At 36.9% G+C, this 13,911-nt stretch overlaps 2 protein-coding genes and 4 non-coding genes across 8 annotated transcripts; 1 reads left to right on the top strand and 5 right to left on the bottom strand.

Annotated features, from left to right (window-relative positions):
- Nucleotides 1-1,460: 1,460 nt before the first annotated feature.
- rps7 (ribosomal protein S7) lies at nucleotides 1,461-5,107 on the bottom strand. Its single transcript, XM_052096327.1, has 7 exons — nucleotides 5,055-5,107; nucleotides 4,349-4,432; nucleotides 4,162-4,233; nucleotides 3,578-3,721; nucleotides 3,047-3,111; nucleotides 2,199-2,349; nucleotides 1,461-1,572 (listed from the first exon to the last, which is right to left on the bottom strand). The coding sequence occupies exons 2-7, from the start codon at nucleotides 4,421-4,423 to the stop codon at nucleotides 1,495-1,497; spliced, it is 585 nt and encodes a 194-aa protein (XP_051952287.1). The 5' UTR covers nucleotides 4,424-4,432; nucleotides 5,055-5,107; the 3' UTR covers nucleotides 1,461-1,494.
- On the bottom strand, nucleotides 1,943-2,152 carry LOC127622526 (small nucleolar RNA SNORA73 family). The gene has a single exon (XR_007967983.1). It is a non-coding gene; the product is annotated as a small nucleolar RNA SNORA73 family (small nucleolar RNA).
- LOC127622525 (small nucleolar RNA SNORA73 family) lies at nucleotides 2,691-2,912 on the bottom strand. The gene has a single exon (XR_007967982.1). It is a non-coding gene; the product is annotated as a small nucleolar RNA SNORA73 family (small nucleolar RNA).
- On the bottom strand, nucleotides 3,174-3,394 carry LOC127622524 (small nucleolar RNA SNORA73 family). Its single transcript, XR_007967981.1, has one exon. It is a non-coding gene; the product is annotated as a small nucleolar RNA SNORA73 family (small nucleolar RNA).
- On the bottom strand, nucleotides 3,836-4,056 carry LOC127622523 (small nucleolar RNA SNORA73 family). Its single transcript, XR_007967980.1, has one exon. It is a non-coding gene; the product is annotated as a small nucleolar RNA SNORA73 family (small nucleolar RNA).
- Nucleotides 5,108-5,997: 890 nt separating the features above from the next.
- On the top strand, nucleotides 5,998-12,917 carry rnaseh1 (ribonuclease H1). 3 transcript variants are annotated; one of them, XM_052096323.1, is made up of 9 exons: nucleotides 5,998-6,026; nucleotides 9,283-9,375; nucleotides 9,472-9,596; nucleotides 9,951-10,136; nucleotides 10,324-10,423; nucleotides 10,623-10,677; nucleotides 11,586-11,670; nucleotides 11,773-11,897; nucleotides 12,229-12,917. In XM_052096323.1, the coding sequence occupies exons 2-9, from the start codon at nucleotides 9,308-9,310 to the stop codon at nucleotides 12,313-12,315; spliced, it is 831 nt and encodes a 276-aa protein (XP_051952283.1). In that variant the 5' UTR covers nucleotides 5,998-6,026; nucleotides 9,283-9,307; the 3' UTR covers nucleotides 12,316-12,917. The 3 variants fall into 3 exon arrangements, with proteins under 3 accessions (XP_051952283.1, XP_051952281.1, XP_051952282.1); XM_052096322.1 differs by lacking the exon at nucleotides 5,998-6,026 and adding an exon at nucleotides 8,866-9,166; XM_052096321.1 differs by lacking the exon at nucleotides 5,998-6,026 and having other exon boundaries at nucleotides 8,861-9,375.
- Nucleotides 12,918-13,911: the final 994 nt, after the last annotated feature.

The following is a 13,911-nucleotide window of genomic DNA, read 5'->3' as shown; positions in this document are numbered from 1 at the left end:
AATGTTACAAATCGTTTGAGCAAATAAGCTTAAAATATGCTAACTTGGCTAAAAGGTGTATTTTGCATCACTGAATTATTTGAGGGACTTTGATGTACTCTGTCTTCAGAATTACATTTCATTATCACTGCGGTTTTGTAATGACTTCCATTGGATGAGGTCTTCAAGTTTCTTGATGTCACACTAAATACTTTTATAAACCACCATAAAGGCAGTTTATCTGTCTTTGTGGCCAAAGTGTGTTGTTAGTGCAAGTGGTTTCCCAAAATCATCATAGGCCTAAGTAGATAGAAGCCATTTGCTCCAATGGTCTGTATGATCAACTTAAGCTTGTAATTCTTTAGGGGAACACAACGGCCAATTATTTTTTAATCATTGATTTTAAGATGATCTGTGGATCCTTTGCCAATTCATTGAAAATACCAGACTAAATTCATGAATAAAAATAAATCACTATTATTTGAGGGCAAGTTTTCCTCTAGTCTACACAAGAGCAAAATCCAATTCAATATTTAAGAGCAGGAGGAAAATTCCAGGCCTGGCAAAAGCAATTTAAAAATCCCTGATATCTCAAGGTTTTCCATGACCATGGGAACCCTGTACCTAGTGTATTTAAGTGACCCTGCCCCATTTTCTGTTTTTCACACTTTCCCAATGAAATTTGTGGTAATGCATGCCACTTCAGACCACACTTAGGCCTGCATTAATACACTCTGGAAGTTCTGTGTTCAAGGTAATTTTCCAACAGGACCCAAAGTACAAATGGCTCGAATGCAACTGAATATCTGTAGAATAGTAGGAGCAAATGTGCACTGAAAGTTAGAAAATATTCTGTAAGGACACATTATAAACATTTTAATATTCAAACAATGTACAACTCTGCTAAATCATCTGATGGCATCTACCCCACCCTCCCTGCCATTTTGACCAGAACGCTCCGCGTTTGCATACAGTCGAAGGCAAGCCTGTCAAAGTACACTTCATATAACAGTGTGCGCATACACAGGCAGTTGGCGCTATGACTGCTGAGACACCAGACTTTCTCTGCAGGAGTTTAGACCCATAAAAATTCCTTCAGTTATACAAACGCAGGCATCTCCAGATCTCATCACACGTGCTCATGACTAGCACATCCATACGGTTTAACAATCTCCTGGTGTTTAGAAGTGATTACATCATCATCTAGCACTTCGTGACACCAACAGCTCAAATTTAAGTGCCACCTTGTGGACCCACTAATTAGAGCAAATAACTCCAAGTGCATTCTGCTCGTTCAAAGGTGCACAGTTATAAAAATCAGGTTGCGCGATCAGTGCTCGTGCACTCTGACGACAAGTTTTGCATCACGCATCCTGTGCGTGGCCGCTCAGTTTTCATGCCTGACCGAAGTATACTTTGGGCTTTACATGACAGATAGCCATTGACTCAGTAGGAGGAGGCAAAACTCAAGTCAGGGGACATGACAGTAAACAAATTTATTTTGTCATCTGCACTTTACAGTTGAAACTCTGGGAATTCAAATATCACGTCCTTGCCTGTGAGCTTCTTGTAGACACCAGAGAAGGTCTCAACCTGAAAAAAAATAAAAAATAAATAAAATGAGCTTAAACAATTATCAAAAAAGAAATAAACTGGTGAAAAGACTAACACTGGTAAATGGTATTAGACTGGAGCATGTTCGTTGAAAAACTAAACTACAAAACCCAATATTCAATTACTGTCTTGATTAAAATCAGAGACAATGTTACCAGGCATATTTAAAGTGCCTAAAACAGGATGCAACATTTGACAATGAGTAGTGAGCACTGCATGGTTTACCTCCCCAGTAAATAGAAAACAAAAAAAAGTGTGAATAAATGACTCTTATATTCATCTAGAATGAACAAGCCCATAATGCGTGAAACATCCTAACATCATAATCATCTCACTGAATAATGGTTAAGGTTGTGCACTGCATGGTTTACCTCCCCAGACACGGCCCAAAGAGCTCTGGAAAGATGTAGGAATATACAGGACACCGTCCACACCAGCCAGAGGCTGGGGACAAGCTTGTTCTTCAACGTTGCGGAATGGGACTGTACGTCATGGCACTTTCGTGCTACGCTCCCTTACGCCACATGGACAGAGCCATCTCACAGGATGTCCACGTTGGGTGTTTGCTTTTGATGGAGAGAGAAAAAAAAATAAAAACAACTCACTTTGTGTTCAACATTGTTCTGCTGTGCCTTGTCGAGGTGGACCTTGATGAGCCTACTGCTGTCCAGTTTCACGCGAATTCTCTTGCCAACAATCTCACTGGGGAAGACCAGGTCCTCCAGGATGGCATCATGCACAGCAGTCAGAGTTCGGCTATAGGAAACATCCCAAAATTAAAGAGTTAATTATCCACTCTATTAAAAAGTGACATTCACCCAAAAATGAGTTTCATCTTTTACCTCATGTTGATCAAAACCCATGACTGGCTTTTCATGCAACACAAAAGGAAAATGTTACACCGAATATTATCCTCAGTCACCACTTTTATGTAAAAAGATGCAATGAAAGTAACGTGACTGAGGCTAACATTCTGCCTAACATCTTTTGTGTTCCACGAAGGACATACAGATTTGAAAAAAAAAAAAAAAAAATATTTGGATGAACTAGCCCATAATGCGTGAAACATCCTAATCATCTCACTGAATAACTGTTAAGGTTGTGCACTGCATGGTTTACCTCCCCAGACACGTCCCAAAGGGCTCAGGAAAGATATAGGAATATACAGGACGCTGTCCACACCAGCCAGAGGCCGGGAACAAGCTTGTTTTCCAACGTCGTGGAACGGGACTATACGTCATGGCACTTACGTGCTACGCTCCCTTTTCGCCACATGGACAGAGCCATATGAGAGCAGTCTCACAGGATGTCCACGTTGGTTGAGATATGCTGACAGGCCAACCGGCACATATCGTTTTGTTACAGACAGTATTCCATGGAAAAAAAAAAATATTCTCACTAACCCTGACTCTGCAATAACTGCTTCCAAAATGCAAGACAAGACGACATTTACCTCCTGGGTCGCTTCTGCTTGTTTTTTGTGCGGCTTTTCCTTGTGGGTTTAGGCAGGATTCTTCTCTGCAAGACAAAATACCAATTAAGTACAAATTTAATAAATCATCAAAGTGAGGCTCTAAAGGGCATGTGCACTGCATGGTTTACCTCACCAGACACGGCCCGAAGGGCTCTGGAAAGATATAGGAATATACAGGACGCCGTCCACACCAGCCAGAGGCCGGGGACAAGCTTGCTATCCAACGTCGTGGAACGGGACTGTACATCATTGCACTGATGTGCTATGCTCCCTTACGCCACACGGACAGAGCCATATAAGAGCTCTCTCACAGGTTGTCCACGTTGGTAATGAACACAAAACTATAATTCAAATGCTAATCTCAATCTTAAAATACCACCCAAAAGGACAGCATTAAAATAAAATGCACTCTTAAATAAACACTAAAGATTCAAAATTCTGACTAGAAACAAAGCATGCTTTGTCCATAAGACGAAGTAAAAAAGAAAAAGTGGTGTAAGAGACCCTTACCTGTGCGATGAAAACCACATGTTTGCCGCTGAATTTTTTCTCCAGCTCACGAACGAGCCTCACCTGGATCTTCTGGAAGGACTTCAGCTGGGGCACAGGCACAAATATGATGATGGCTTTCCTGCTGCCGCCAACCTCAATTTCCTGAAAGAAAAGAAAATCGACGGCATGAACTTACAAGCACATGACCCCAAAGCCTTGAAACAACTAAACTCATTCATTGCATTCAGCAAGGGCTACTTCCAACTCTTAATATTTAAGTGTGCACTGCATGGTTTACCTCCCCAGTAACTGCCCGAAGGGCTCTGGAAAGATGTAGGAATATACAGGACACAGTCCACACCAGCCAAAGGCCAGGGACCAGCTTACTATTCAACGTTGTGGAATGGGACTGTACGTCAACGCACTTAAGTGCTACGCTCCCGTACGCCACAAAGACAGAGCCATATGAGAGCAGTCTCACAGGATGTCCACGTTGGTCATGTCACTCAAGCATCTACTTAATATACTAATACTGCCATTTGACATCTGGAAAGCAAAAACATACAATAAAACAGAAAATTTTGCCTTTTTTTGTTTTACACCTTTGCAGCAGTGATGTGGAGCTCCCTCAGCTGAGCCTTCAAGTCAGAGTTCATCTCCAGCTCAAGAAGCGCCTGCCTCAAACAGATAATATCTTATGACTAACATGTTCAAAAGATACACATGCATGTAGATGACTTCACACTTCAAATCGCACTACATTTATAATACAACAGATGTTTACTTTACCTGGGAAATGCCAGATTCGAACTCGTCTGGCTTTTCGCCATTTGGCTTCACGATTTTCGCGCTAGTACTGAACATGGCCTGTGTCTGAAACGCAAACATGGACTTGTTAATATTAAATACAATGATTAGTTCTTACTGAAACACAAACAGTACACCAATGCCAAACGATCTGCTCGTTTACACAGGTGAGCAAGTTGCCATGCTAAATGTTAAAGCCGATTCCACCAGTATGAAATTATATCAAATGACTTGGCATATGATATGTAGTCAAGTAATTGCAGACTATCAAAAACCACTCTCTCCTCTTAAGCAGACTCGGTATGTTCTTAGCACTTCGTTAGCGTCAATTAGCTAATGTTACGCATTTACACCAGAGTTTGCTTCATTATTCACTGACTAAACATAAATGTACAATATCATTCAATTTCTTGAATATCGCTTAAATATGGCATTTCCAAGTAATCTTTACGCAGCACATGGATATCAGGAAGTCTGTATCCGACACATCCACTATTGGGACGCCTGCTAGCTCATCTTAAAAGTCTTAATTTTGCTATATAAATTAGCCATCCATGCTCTAACATGCTCGTATCTAACGCATCCCCGTGAAAACATTACATAAAGACCCTAAGTGATGAAAAACGTCACTCATTTTTAGACATTTCAGCTTATTATTCCTCTGACTGGACACATTCGGTAGTCTCACCTCTTTCAACGACGGCCTGGGAAGAGACCGTTTTCTCGCGAGAAGCCGGTAAAAGCGCGTCCGAATGTGGCATGATGGGAAATGCGTTATTCCTCCAGAACGCAAGAGGCGCCCGTTTTAAACGATTCGCACGAAAAAACGAAACATTATTATTATTACATTATTTTTTAAAACGTTTTATTATTATTCAAGACATAATTTGGAATCTTGAATATCTAAGATGAAGGAAATCCTTCAAAATAGTACATAAATGTCACCCTACAAAGCATTTTCTTAGTAAGCTTAAAAAAATATTTGAATGTGAACTGTTATTTTTGCCTAATGCTATCAGAAACTGCCTCATCTTCTGTGGCATTGGCATAACAGTGAGAGGTTGTGGCAGGAGGTACACTCAACAAATATATTTTAGCCATATTTTAAGATTTACTTATTTCAATTTCAGCCAATTTCAATCCATCAAATTGAATTGTGTAATTTTTAACTAAATTAATCAAATTTAAAATTGTTTTTGTTTTTTTATTGTTTTTTGAGCGTATCTACTGTAGTTGTTTTGTGGTTTTATTTTTTGTTAACAAATAGTTTTTTTTTAATCATGATGAATATTTAAATATATATAAATAATATTATCATTATATAAATTTAATTTCCAGTGTTGAGTGTATTATACAGTTGTTTTTAAAAGCAAACAATACAAATACAATCATGACCATTACTAAAAGGAACGCTGTTAAAACTGAAATTGTGCACTGCTTTTTGTGTAATAAAAGACCTTCTGTGTTTTATATGTCTGTTTTATTATTACTTGCTACTTTTTGTCATAATATTATGAGCAAAATAAAAACAAATTATACAAAATATATTGAACACTGGTCTTAAATATCAATATTCCTTCAACACAGTAGGTGGCGGTATCCATATTTGAAAATTGGTTTGCATCTCTCCAGTAAACTGACAGAAGAAGAAGCTAAAAAGGTAGAGCTTTTTTTTTAACACAAAAAAACATACAAAACTCTCGTAGGGGAGAAATAAGAAATATACATCAATAGGGACATATTTATATACGCATATAATACAATTATTGTCAGTGTAAATGAAAGAAAAGCGTCCCCTGCACAATACTGAACAACAAAACGCAAACAACAATTTATTGTTGTTTGTATTAGTATTAGTATTACTAATACTACTTTTTTCCTAATAGGTATTAGTAAAAAAAACAAAAAAAAAAAAAAAAAACAAGCCGAGAGCAAAAGGCTAGAGAAAAAATACAAATAATAAATAAAATATAAAAATAAAAGCATCCTTTAGGCGTAGCATACAAGGGGATATTTATCAAAACAACAATTGTCTGGATATATCACTACACATCTTTCTTGCAATTTTACTAGACTTTACTTTTTTTCAGTGAGGAAAGATACAATTGTTAAAATCGTTCATAAAACATTAAAAAGAAGGCTTCGAATATCTCCACTTACTACAATGAATATGACATTTACCCATGAGAACAATCATATTAACCAAATCAGATAGGGATGCATCTACATTATCCATATAAAAGAGAATGTGTGATAAGTCAAATGTTGGGATGTCATCAATCTTAAATGACAGCCAATTATGTAAATCAGAACAGAAGCTTTTGGTCATAGGGCATAACAAGAACAAGTGTTCCAGAGTCTCATCAGCTGCCTCACAAAATACACAGGGATACTTCAAATTTAACCAAATCAAATTTAGAAAGTCAGCAACCGGATATATTTTATAAATGATTTTAAAGTGAGTCTCTTTGACTTTAGGCGAAATAATGACCCTGTTATTTGGGGTGGATCCACGGGGAGAAAAGTTGTGGGTAAATATCCTTTTACAGTATTGGAGAAGTTGTTTGTGGAAGTTTGATAATTTAATAGGAATCTTAGTTACCTCAAAATCACATTTTAAAAGAAATTCAAGCACACCCATTTTATTAAATAGAGATCTAGGTATGTGAAACCACATAGAGTAAGGTTGTGATTATTATGATTTCAACCACTTGATCTTAAATGTCCCAAACATTGATTCAAAGTCCAGTGCGTTGATACCACCCTTATCATACTCTTTCACTAGCTGTGATTTCTTAATATAATGGGTTTTATTTATCCAAAGGAACGGGAAAATAATTGAGTTGGTTTTTTTAACATTATTAGCAGAGACATATAGGGAGTGACATGGATTAATTATTCCGTTTTAGATAGTGTAACTCGGTGAGGTCTCTGCTTAGCCAGCAAATAAGTGATATTTTCATATCTATTACACAGTTCAAAAAAATCTTCCCTTCTGATAGCGTTTTTAGATAAAACTATTCCTAGATATTCACTTCAGATTTAACCTTGATTAAAGCTATACTGGAATCATTAGATGAATGAACAGGAAGTAACTCACATTTTTGAATATTAAGGGTTAATCCTTATGCTTTAGAGAAAATTTTAATTGTACTAAGGGCAACATCCACCATAAATGTATTCTTTAAAAAGATGACTGTTGCATCGGCAAATTGACTAATTTTCAATTTCTTATCAAAGATTGAGATACCATTCAAAATTGGGTTGTTATTTATGATTAATAAGTGAATGTGTGGCTAAAATAAACAATTTTGGAGAAATTGGGCATCCTTGTCTAATACCACGTAGTACCTCCAATCTAGGGGTTATGCCAGGATTTAGGGACACAGAACTATATATGTCAGTATAAAAAAACTTTTATACTTATTTCCAAAACCTAAAGATTTTAGCACTTCAAATAAAAATGTGTTTTCAATGGTATCAAATGCCTTATAAAAATCAAGAAATAAAATAAAAGCATCAGTATCAATAAAGTCTCGATAATCAAGCATGTCTATTAACAACCTAATGTTATTGTGTATATTTCTGCCCTTTATGAAAGCTGGTTGACACTCAACCAGATATATGATATGCGATACTCCCTCATTCAGAGGATTAGCATAGACAAGTGCCAGCAATTTGTAGTCGTTACATAATAAAGTAATTGGTCTCCAATTATCTAATACAAAATTATCTTTATTTGGCATGGGAATAACATGAGACCATATTTCATAGTAGCAGAAAGACTTCTGTTTGAAATGCATTCTATAAAAGCGTTATAGATCAGTTCTCTGATATCACTCCAGAAGAAAGAAAAAATTAAATGGTTATCCCATCTATTCCAGGTGACTTCCCCTTATAAATCTGTGTAACTGCTACGTCTAACTCCTATTAACTAAATGATCATCCAATGTCTTTTTAAAGCCTCAAATTTTATCAAAGAAAATACAGCAATCTGCCTTAGAAAAATGTTATTTGTATAAATTGCTATAAAAAGCTTTGATTATCTCTCATTCACTTCATCTTCATTTTCAATAATAATATAATTGATATTACGCTTCCTAATTTTCTTTTTTGTCTGTCTTTCTTTTTCCAGACTAAAGAAATAAGAAAAGTTTTTTCCCCTTCTTCAATCCAACAAGCCCTTGAACGAATAAATGCTCCTTTGGCTTTTTCCAAAAATATATTGTCAAGTTGGGACTGAAGATTGTTTATTTCAGTTTGCTCCTTCAGTGACAAATCAGCTTTACAACACAACTTGTTAATGGCGCTAATGATGTCCCTTTGTCTTATCTTTTTAAGTTTCGATGCTTACTTGTCTTAATTGCTATTTGTTTCACTTTGAATTTTAACATTTCCCATTTGCTCAAAAAATAAATTTCCAGTTCACCTACTTCTTTAATCAGTTGTTTAACTTAATTACAAAACTCTGTATCGTCCAATAGGGTGTTGTTCAATTTCCATATGGGATTTATGTCTCATTTCCGCCTGGAGTGAGGGTCAAAGATCTTACTAAAAAGGTAGAGGTTAATGGGATTTAGAAGGTAATAGATTTTTTCCCCATTCCATCGATGGTCCTCACTCCAGCCCAGTAGGTGGCGGGAATGCACCTATCATTTGTTTTCCAACCGCCATAAAACGCCAAAAGAAGAACAAGAAGCTAAACATTATAAAGCCGTCAGAAGCGCTCCATGTGTTGCAAAGAAAACTCAGAAATCTTTGAATTCATAAGCATTTCGAGAAAGGTTTCTTCTCTGACAGGTTGTTTTTATGAGACTGTTATTTATAATCCAAACACTAATGGATACTGCGATGTTTACATTGATGTGAGCAGAGATTATGTTGAGATTGCCTGGATTTTTCAATATTGTACGCAGGGCTCTCTTTGTAAGCACAGAAGAGATGGGCAAGAAAGGAAACTTCTTCTACGCGGTGAGGAAAGGATTCAGACCAGGAGTTTACAAAACATGGTGGGCATACAAGTATATCTGAGCTGTTTTCTTCTTAATGCTGAGCGCCTGTTGCATTGCATGACCACTTTTGATAATTTCTGTTCTCTCCTAAAGGGAGGAATGTAAACATCAGGTGGACAAGTTTCCCGCTGCCAGTTTTAAGAAGTTTGGTTCTGAACAGGATGCTTGGACGTTTGTGAGAGGCCAATCAACAGCATCAACTTTTGAGAGCACAGATGGTAACAGCTATTGTCTCTCCTCTGGATTCAGTTGGTTTATTTTAACATGGCAACTGTTCATCACTCTCTCCCTTAAGATCTTTCCCAGTTTTCTACAGATGGGTAGTTATGCATAATGTGTCAAATTACTTTTTCCCCTAATATATTTGGTTAAAAAGATTATATGAATATGTAAGAGTGGATTACCCTTACCCTTTTTGCATTCACAAAGTTCATTTTAAATGGTCCTTTACATGTCATCTTCCGAAAAGTATTTCATGTCTAGTACCAAAAAAAAAACCAATGTGTCTATGTATTAAAGGAATGCAAATGTAATGTGATGTATGTGACTGACATTGTTTATGTGTGTTTAAGGGGGTGACCAAGAGGTCCTGCCTCCTAGAAATGTGCCTGATGCCTCAATGGCCATTCCCCTTGGAAGAAAAAGAACCCGGGAAGACTCTCAAGATGAGGGAGTGTACAGTGTTAAACGAGTGAAACTGATTGAGCCCCCACAGCCAAAGACAGCTGCAGTCAGTAGTGATGGATTTACCTATATGGGTAATTATTATTAGTTTACTATTATTGCAGATTATGGATATTAACATTTTGGCCAACACTGAAAAACAATTAGTGGTCTACTAACATTAGAGTAAGCTTCAGATTGCATTTCATTACAAACCTTTACACACAGAGACAGACAATAGGTTATAAGGTTTTTATAGCCTGCTTTGTGTATGTTTTGAAGGTGATGCAGTAGTGGTGTACACTGATGGCTGTTGTTCAGCCAATGGGAGAAATGGAGCACGTGCAGGGATCGGTGTATATTGGGGGCGTGATCACCCAATGTGAGTCTTCTTAATAGTATTCTGGGGAAGAAGAAAAAAAAGCAGAATAGGACAACTTTAAACATCAGTGTTTTGAAATCTTTCCCATAAGTGAAAATTAAAAGTTTGGCTTTCATGTTAGGTCACAAAACCAGACATGTATTCAAGAAATCTATGGATGTATCTATGTCGCCAGTACTGATTTGAATTATTTTCCCAGGAATGTGGCAGAGAGGCTTCCTGGGAGACAGACTAACCAAAGAGCAGAATTACAGGTATAAATTAGTTAATTTTAGAGTGTGGTGCTTGCAAACAGTGCAATTTTTTTGTAGCCCATGATTTAGTCATATCATTATAGAGAGAGTTCACCCAGAAATGAAAATTCTTTTATCATTTACTCACCTTCAGGACGCCCAGAAGTGTATGACTTACTTTCTTCTGCTGAAAACAAATTAAGATTTGTAGAAGAATATCTCAGCTCTGGAGGCCTATACAATTCAAATGAATGGTCACCAGAACTTTGAAGGTCCAAAAAGCATATAAAGGCAGCTTAAAAGTAATCCATACGACACCATTTGTAATATCCTTATCTTCAGAAGCGATATGATGGGTGTGTGTGAGAAACAGATCAATATTTATCCTAAGTCCTTTTTAACTTTATTCTCTTCCCTGCCTAGTAGGTTGTGAAATGCATAAATAATATGAATTGCCAATACAAAATATAAAGTATATGGAAGTGAAAGTGGAGATTTGTAGTAAAACATTTTTAGCTGTTTCTCACCCACACCCAATCATATTGCTTCTGAAGATATGGATTTAACCATTTGAGTCGTAAGGATTACTTTCATGCTGCCTTTATTGGCTATTTGGACCTTCAAACTTCTGGCCACAATTCACTTGCATTTTATGGACCTACAGAGCTGAGATATTCTTCTAAAACCTGCATTATTTTACATATAGAAATCTTAAATCTACTTGAGGCCCCTCGTGGTTCTTGCCATGTTAGGACATCATAACTAGCTGAATCTCAGTTACCACCCTATTCTTTGAAACTTTCATGGCTGACTGTGATTTGTGAATTTTTACATTGACATATTTAATTTGAATGATGTAGCATCCATGCCCCTATGTGTCAGTGTCCAAGATGACAAAAAATTACTGACCTTTAAATGTTTCTTCACAGGCAGCTTGTAAGGCACTCGAGCAAGCCAGAGAAATGAATATTAAAAAGATTGTGCTATACACTGACAGCAAGTTCACCATTAATGGTATAATCTCCCTAAGTATTCTGACACCTAGTTTCTGTTGATTTGTGGAAGTATCTGTTAATTGTTTACTGCTGCAGTGTTAACATTGTTTATTTTCTAAAGGCATCACAAGTTGGGTAAAGACCTGGAAGACAAATGGTTGGAGACTTAAAGGTGGTGGGAACATAATCAATAAAGATGACTTCCAAAAGCTGGACAAACTTAATGCAGAAGTTGATGTCGTTTGGGTATGTTTTATCTGAATAAAACAGTGTTTTAAGGTAGTGTCTGTTATTCAGCTTGTGTTTCAAGCATTGTATCCCAAATTTAGTGTAAAAATTAGGATGAAAATCTGGGATGTTGTCCAGTTGACTTTAATCCAAGCTATAACTTCTATTATCTTGGCTAATGCTTCTATCCTAGATAATTAAAGATGGAAAGCAAGATCATGCCATTAAGGCATTTGCTTTCAGATGCCTTCATTGGTGCTTGTTGGCATTTTGCAATAAGCAATAAAACAAATGCATGTCATTGCTAGTGAAATTGAAGAAATGAACCATCTCTATTCTCCATTTCTAGATGCATATTCCAGGTCATGCTGGATATACAGGCAATGAGGAGGCAGACAGACTGTCCAGAGTGGGAGCTGCAAAGCACCTGTGTTAGCTATGATAATGTTCCTACGGTTGTCATGTTCATTTTGTAATGATACGTGTTTTAGTTGCCTGGAACGGAGTATCAGTTTGTTCCCCCTTGATAGCTAATGCACTTTCTTGTTTTAGTCTTTTTAATAATGGTTGTATTGAAATGTTGAAGACAACCATAGAAGCACATTTTTATTCTTTTTTGATGAGCAATGCTTATTAATACTGTTTGTTTTTGATTGTTATGTCAATGTAATTTTGTGGTTTATATTGATTCCTTGTACTTGTTTTTCTCTTCCTTCAGAATACCCTTTTTCTTTAAAGTGCTTGAGAACTGTTTTGGGGCTTTACAAGTGACAATAATCTAGTCATCATGCTTGCATTAGTCAGCAGCATGACCATTTTTGTACCTCTGCAATTTGTTATTGATTCTATTCCTTATTTCTGAATGCATTGAAAATGAAATGTAGTTTTACTTTTGTGTCACACTTTTTTTTTTTCAGAAAGCCTTTTGAGTCATGCTCTGAAATTTACTAAAGCTGAAATGCCTTAACGTGAGCAGCAGATGTCACTGCAGTTCAAGCTGGAGACTTATTTAATAAAGATGGACTTGATCTTATTGTCAAAAACACCAGCTTTTTGTTTGTCTTTTCCATCTTCAGCTGAATAATGGATATCCTAGTCAATGTGTTAAGCATTTTTCCTCATAACAGGGTAACTTCATTCAATCCATCCAGTCTGCTTTCATAAATTTAAAGCCTTCCATGTAGCAATCTCTTAACAGAATTGATTTTTACTGAAGGATTTCTAACATTTAACGTTAAACTATAAGCCCTTGTTTCTCTTGTTCATGTTCAGCATTCCAGAAGTTTTCTCTTAATATTGTGTTTATCTCTAGCTATAATACTGCCTGTCTTATTCTCCTCTTTAAGCCTGCGTCTAGACAGAAGCCTTGAGTGTTGTCTTAAATACAGATAAGCTGCACAGCAGGTTGAGAAAGTAGAGGCGTCTTCTCTTTCATGAAATGAATACAAGTGGGACTCTCAGCACTGAGGGCACAGCAAGGTCCACTCTGACCTTCGCTTACAGAGCTTGGCTCCTCTGAATTCCCACTGAGATCCAAGACCTTCAGATTGGAATGTGCGGGCAACAGTTATAGGTCAGGAGAATCTGATTGTCCTTGACTGCATGAAACAAGGAGGATTTAGTGTTTATAACCTTTCACAGCCTAAGGTTTCCTGAGCCTACTTTGTAAGGATTGGGTTCTTGGCAGCTGCTCAGATGTCTCAACTTGCTGCAACCTTGGAAGTCTTGTCTTGCAACTTGAAGTGAAAAATGAGAAATAAAAAGGACTTCCTTACCGTATTCTTCTTCATAAAGCATGTTCAATTTTTGAGCTGCTGTATCTCTACTGGTAGAGCATGGCACTTTCATGGTCATGGGTTTGATTCCCAGAGAACACACATTAAATGTATACCTTAAATGCACTGGAAGTTGCTTTTGGTTAAATGGACTGATCTCACTTTCAATTTGGTGACAGTGGGTTGAAAGTTTTTCAATGAAAATCAGTCTATACTTACTGAAATTTACCAGTGGTTGAGATAGAAATTTTGTTGAA

The sequence above is a fragment of the Xyrauchen texanus genome, chromosome 28, assembly GCF_025860055.1.
Source record: "Xyrauchen texanus isolate HMW12.3.18 chromosome 28, RBS_HiC_50CHRs, whole genome shotgun sequence".
In the NCBI taxonomy this organism is placed as follows: Eukaryota; Metazoa; Chordata; class Actinopteri; order Cypriniformes; family Catostomidae; genus Xyrauchen; species Xyrauchen texanus.
The sequence above is the reverse complement of the archived record's forward strand: the minus strand, read 5'-3'. Positions and strand labels throughout refer to the sequence as shown.

Bases quoted from the DNA above. Each gene is read 5' to 3' on its own strand.
- rps7 (XM_052096327.1), bottom strand. From the start codon at position 4,423: ATGTTCAGTACTAGCGCGAAAATCGTGAAGCCAAATGGCGAAAAGCCA. The intron at 2,350-3,046 runs GTAAATGTCGTC...TGTTTCCTATAG, and splicing joins AAGCAGAAGCGACCCAGGAG to CCGAACTCTGACTGCTGTGC. The intron at 1,573-2,198 runs GTGAGTTGTTTT...ATTTTTTTTCAG, and splicing joins AGAACAATGTTGAACACAAA to GTTGAGACCTTCTCTGGTGT.
- rnaseh1 (XM_052096321.1), top strand. From the start codon at position 9,245: ATGTTGAGATTGCCTGGATTTTTCAATATTGTACGCAGGGCTCTCTTT. The intron at 10,424-10,622 runs GTGAGTCTTCTT...TTATTTTCCCAG, and splicing joins TGGGGGCGTGATCACCCAAT to GAATGTGGCAGAGAGGCTTC. The intron at 11,898-12,228 runs GTATGTTTTATC...CTCCATTTCTAG, and splicing joins CAGAAGTTGATGTCGTTTGG to ATGCATATTCCAGGTCATGC.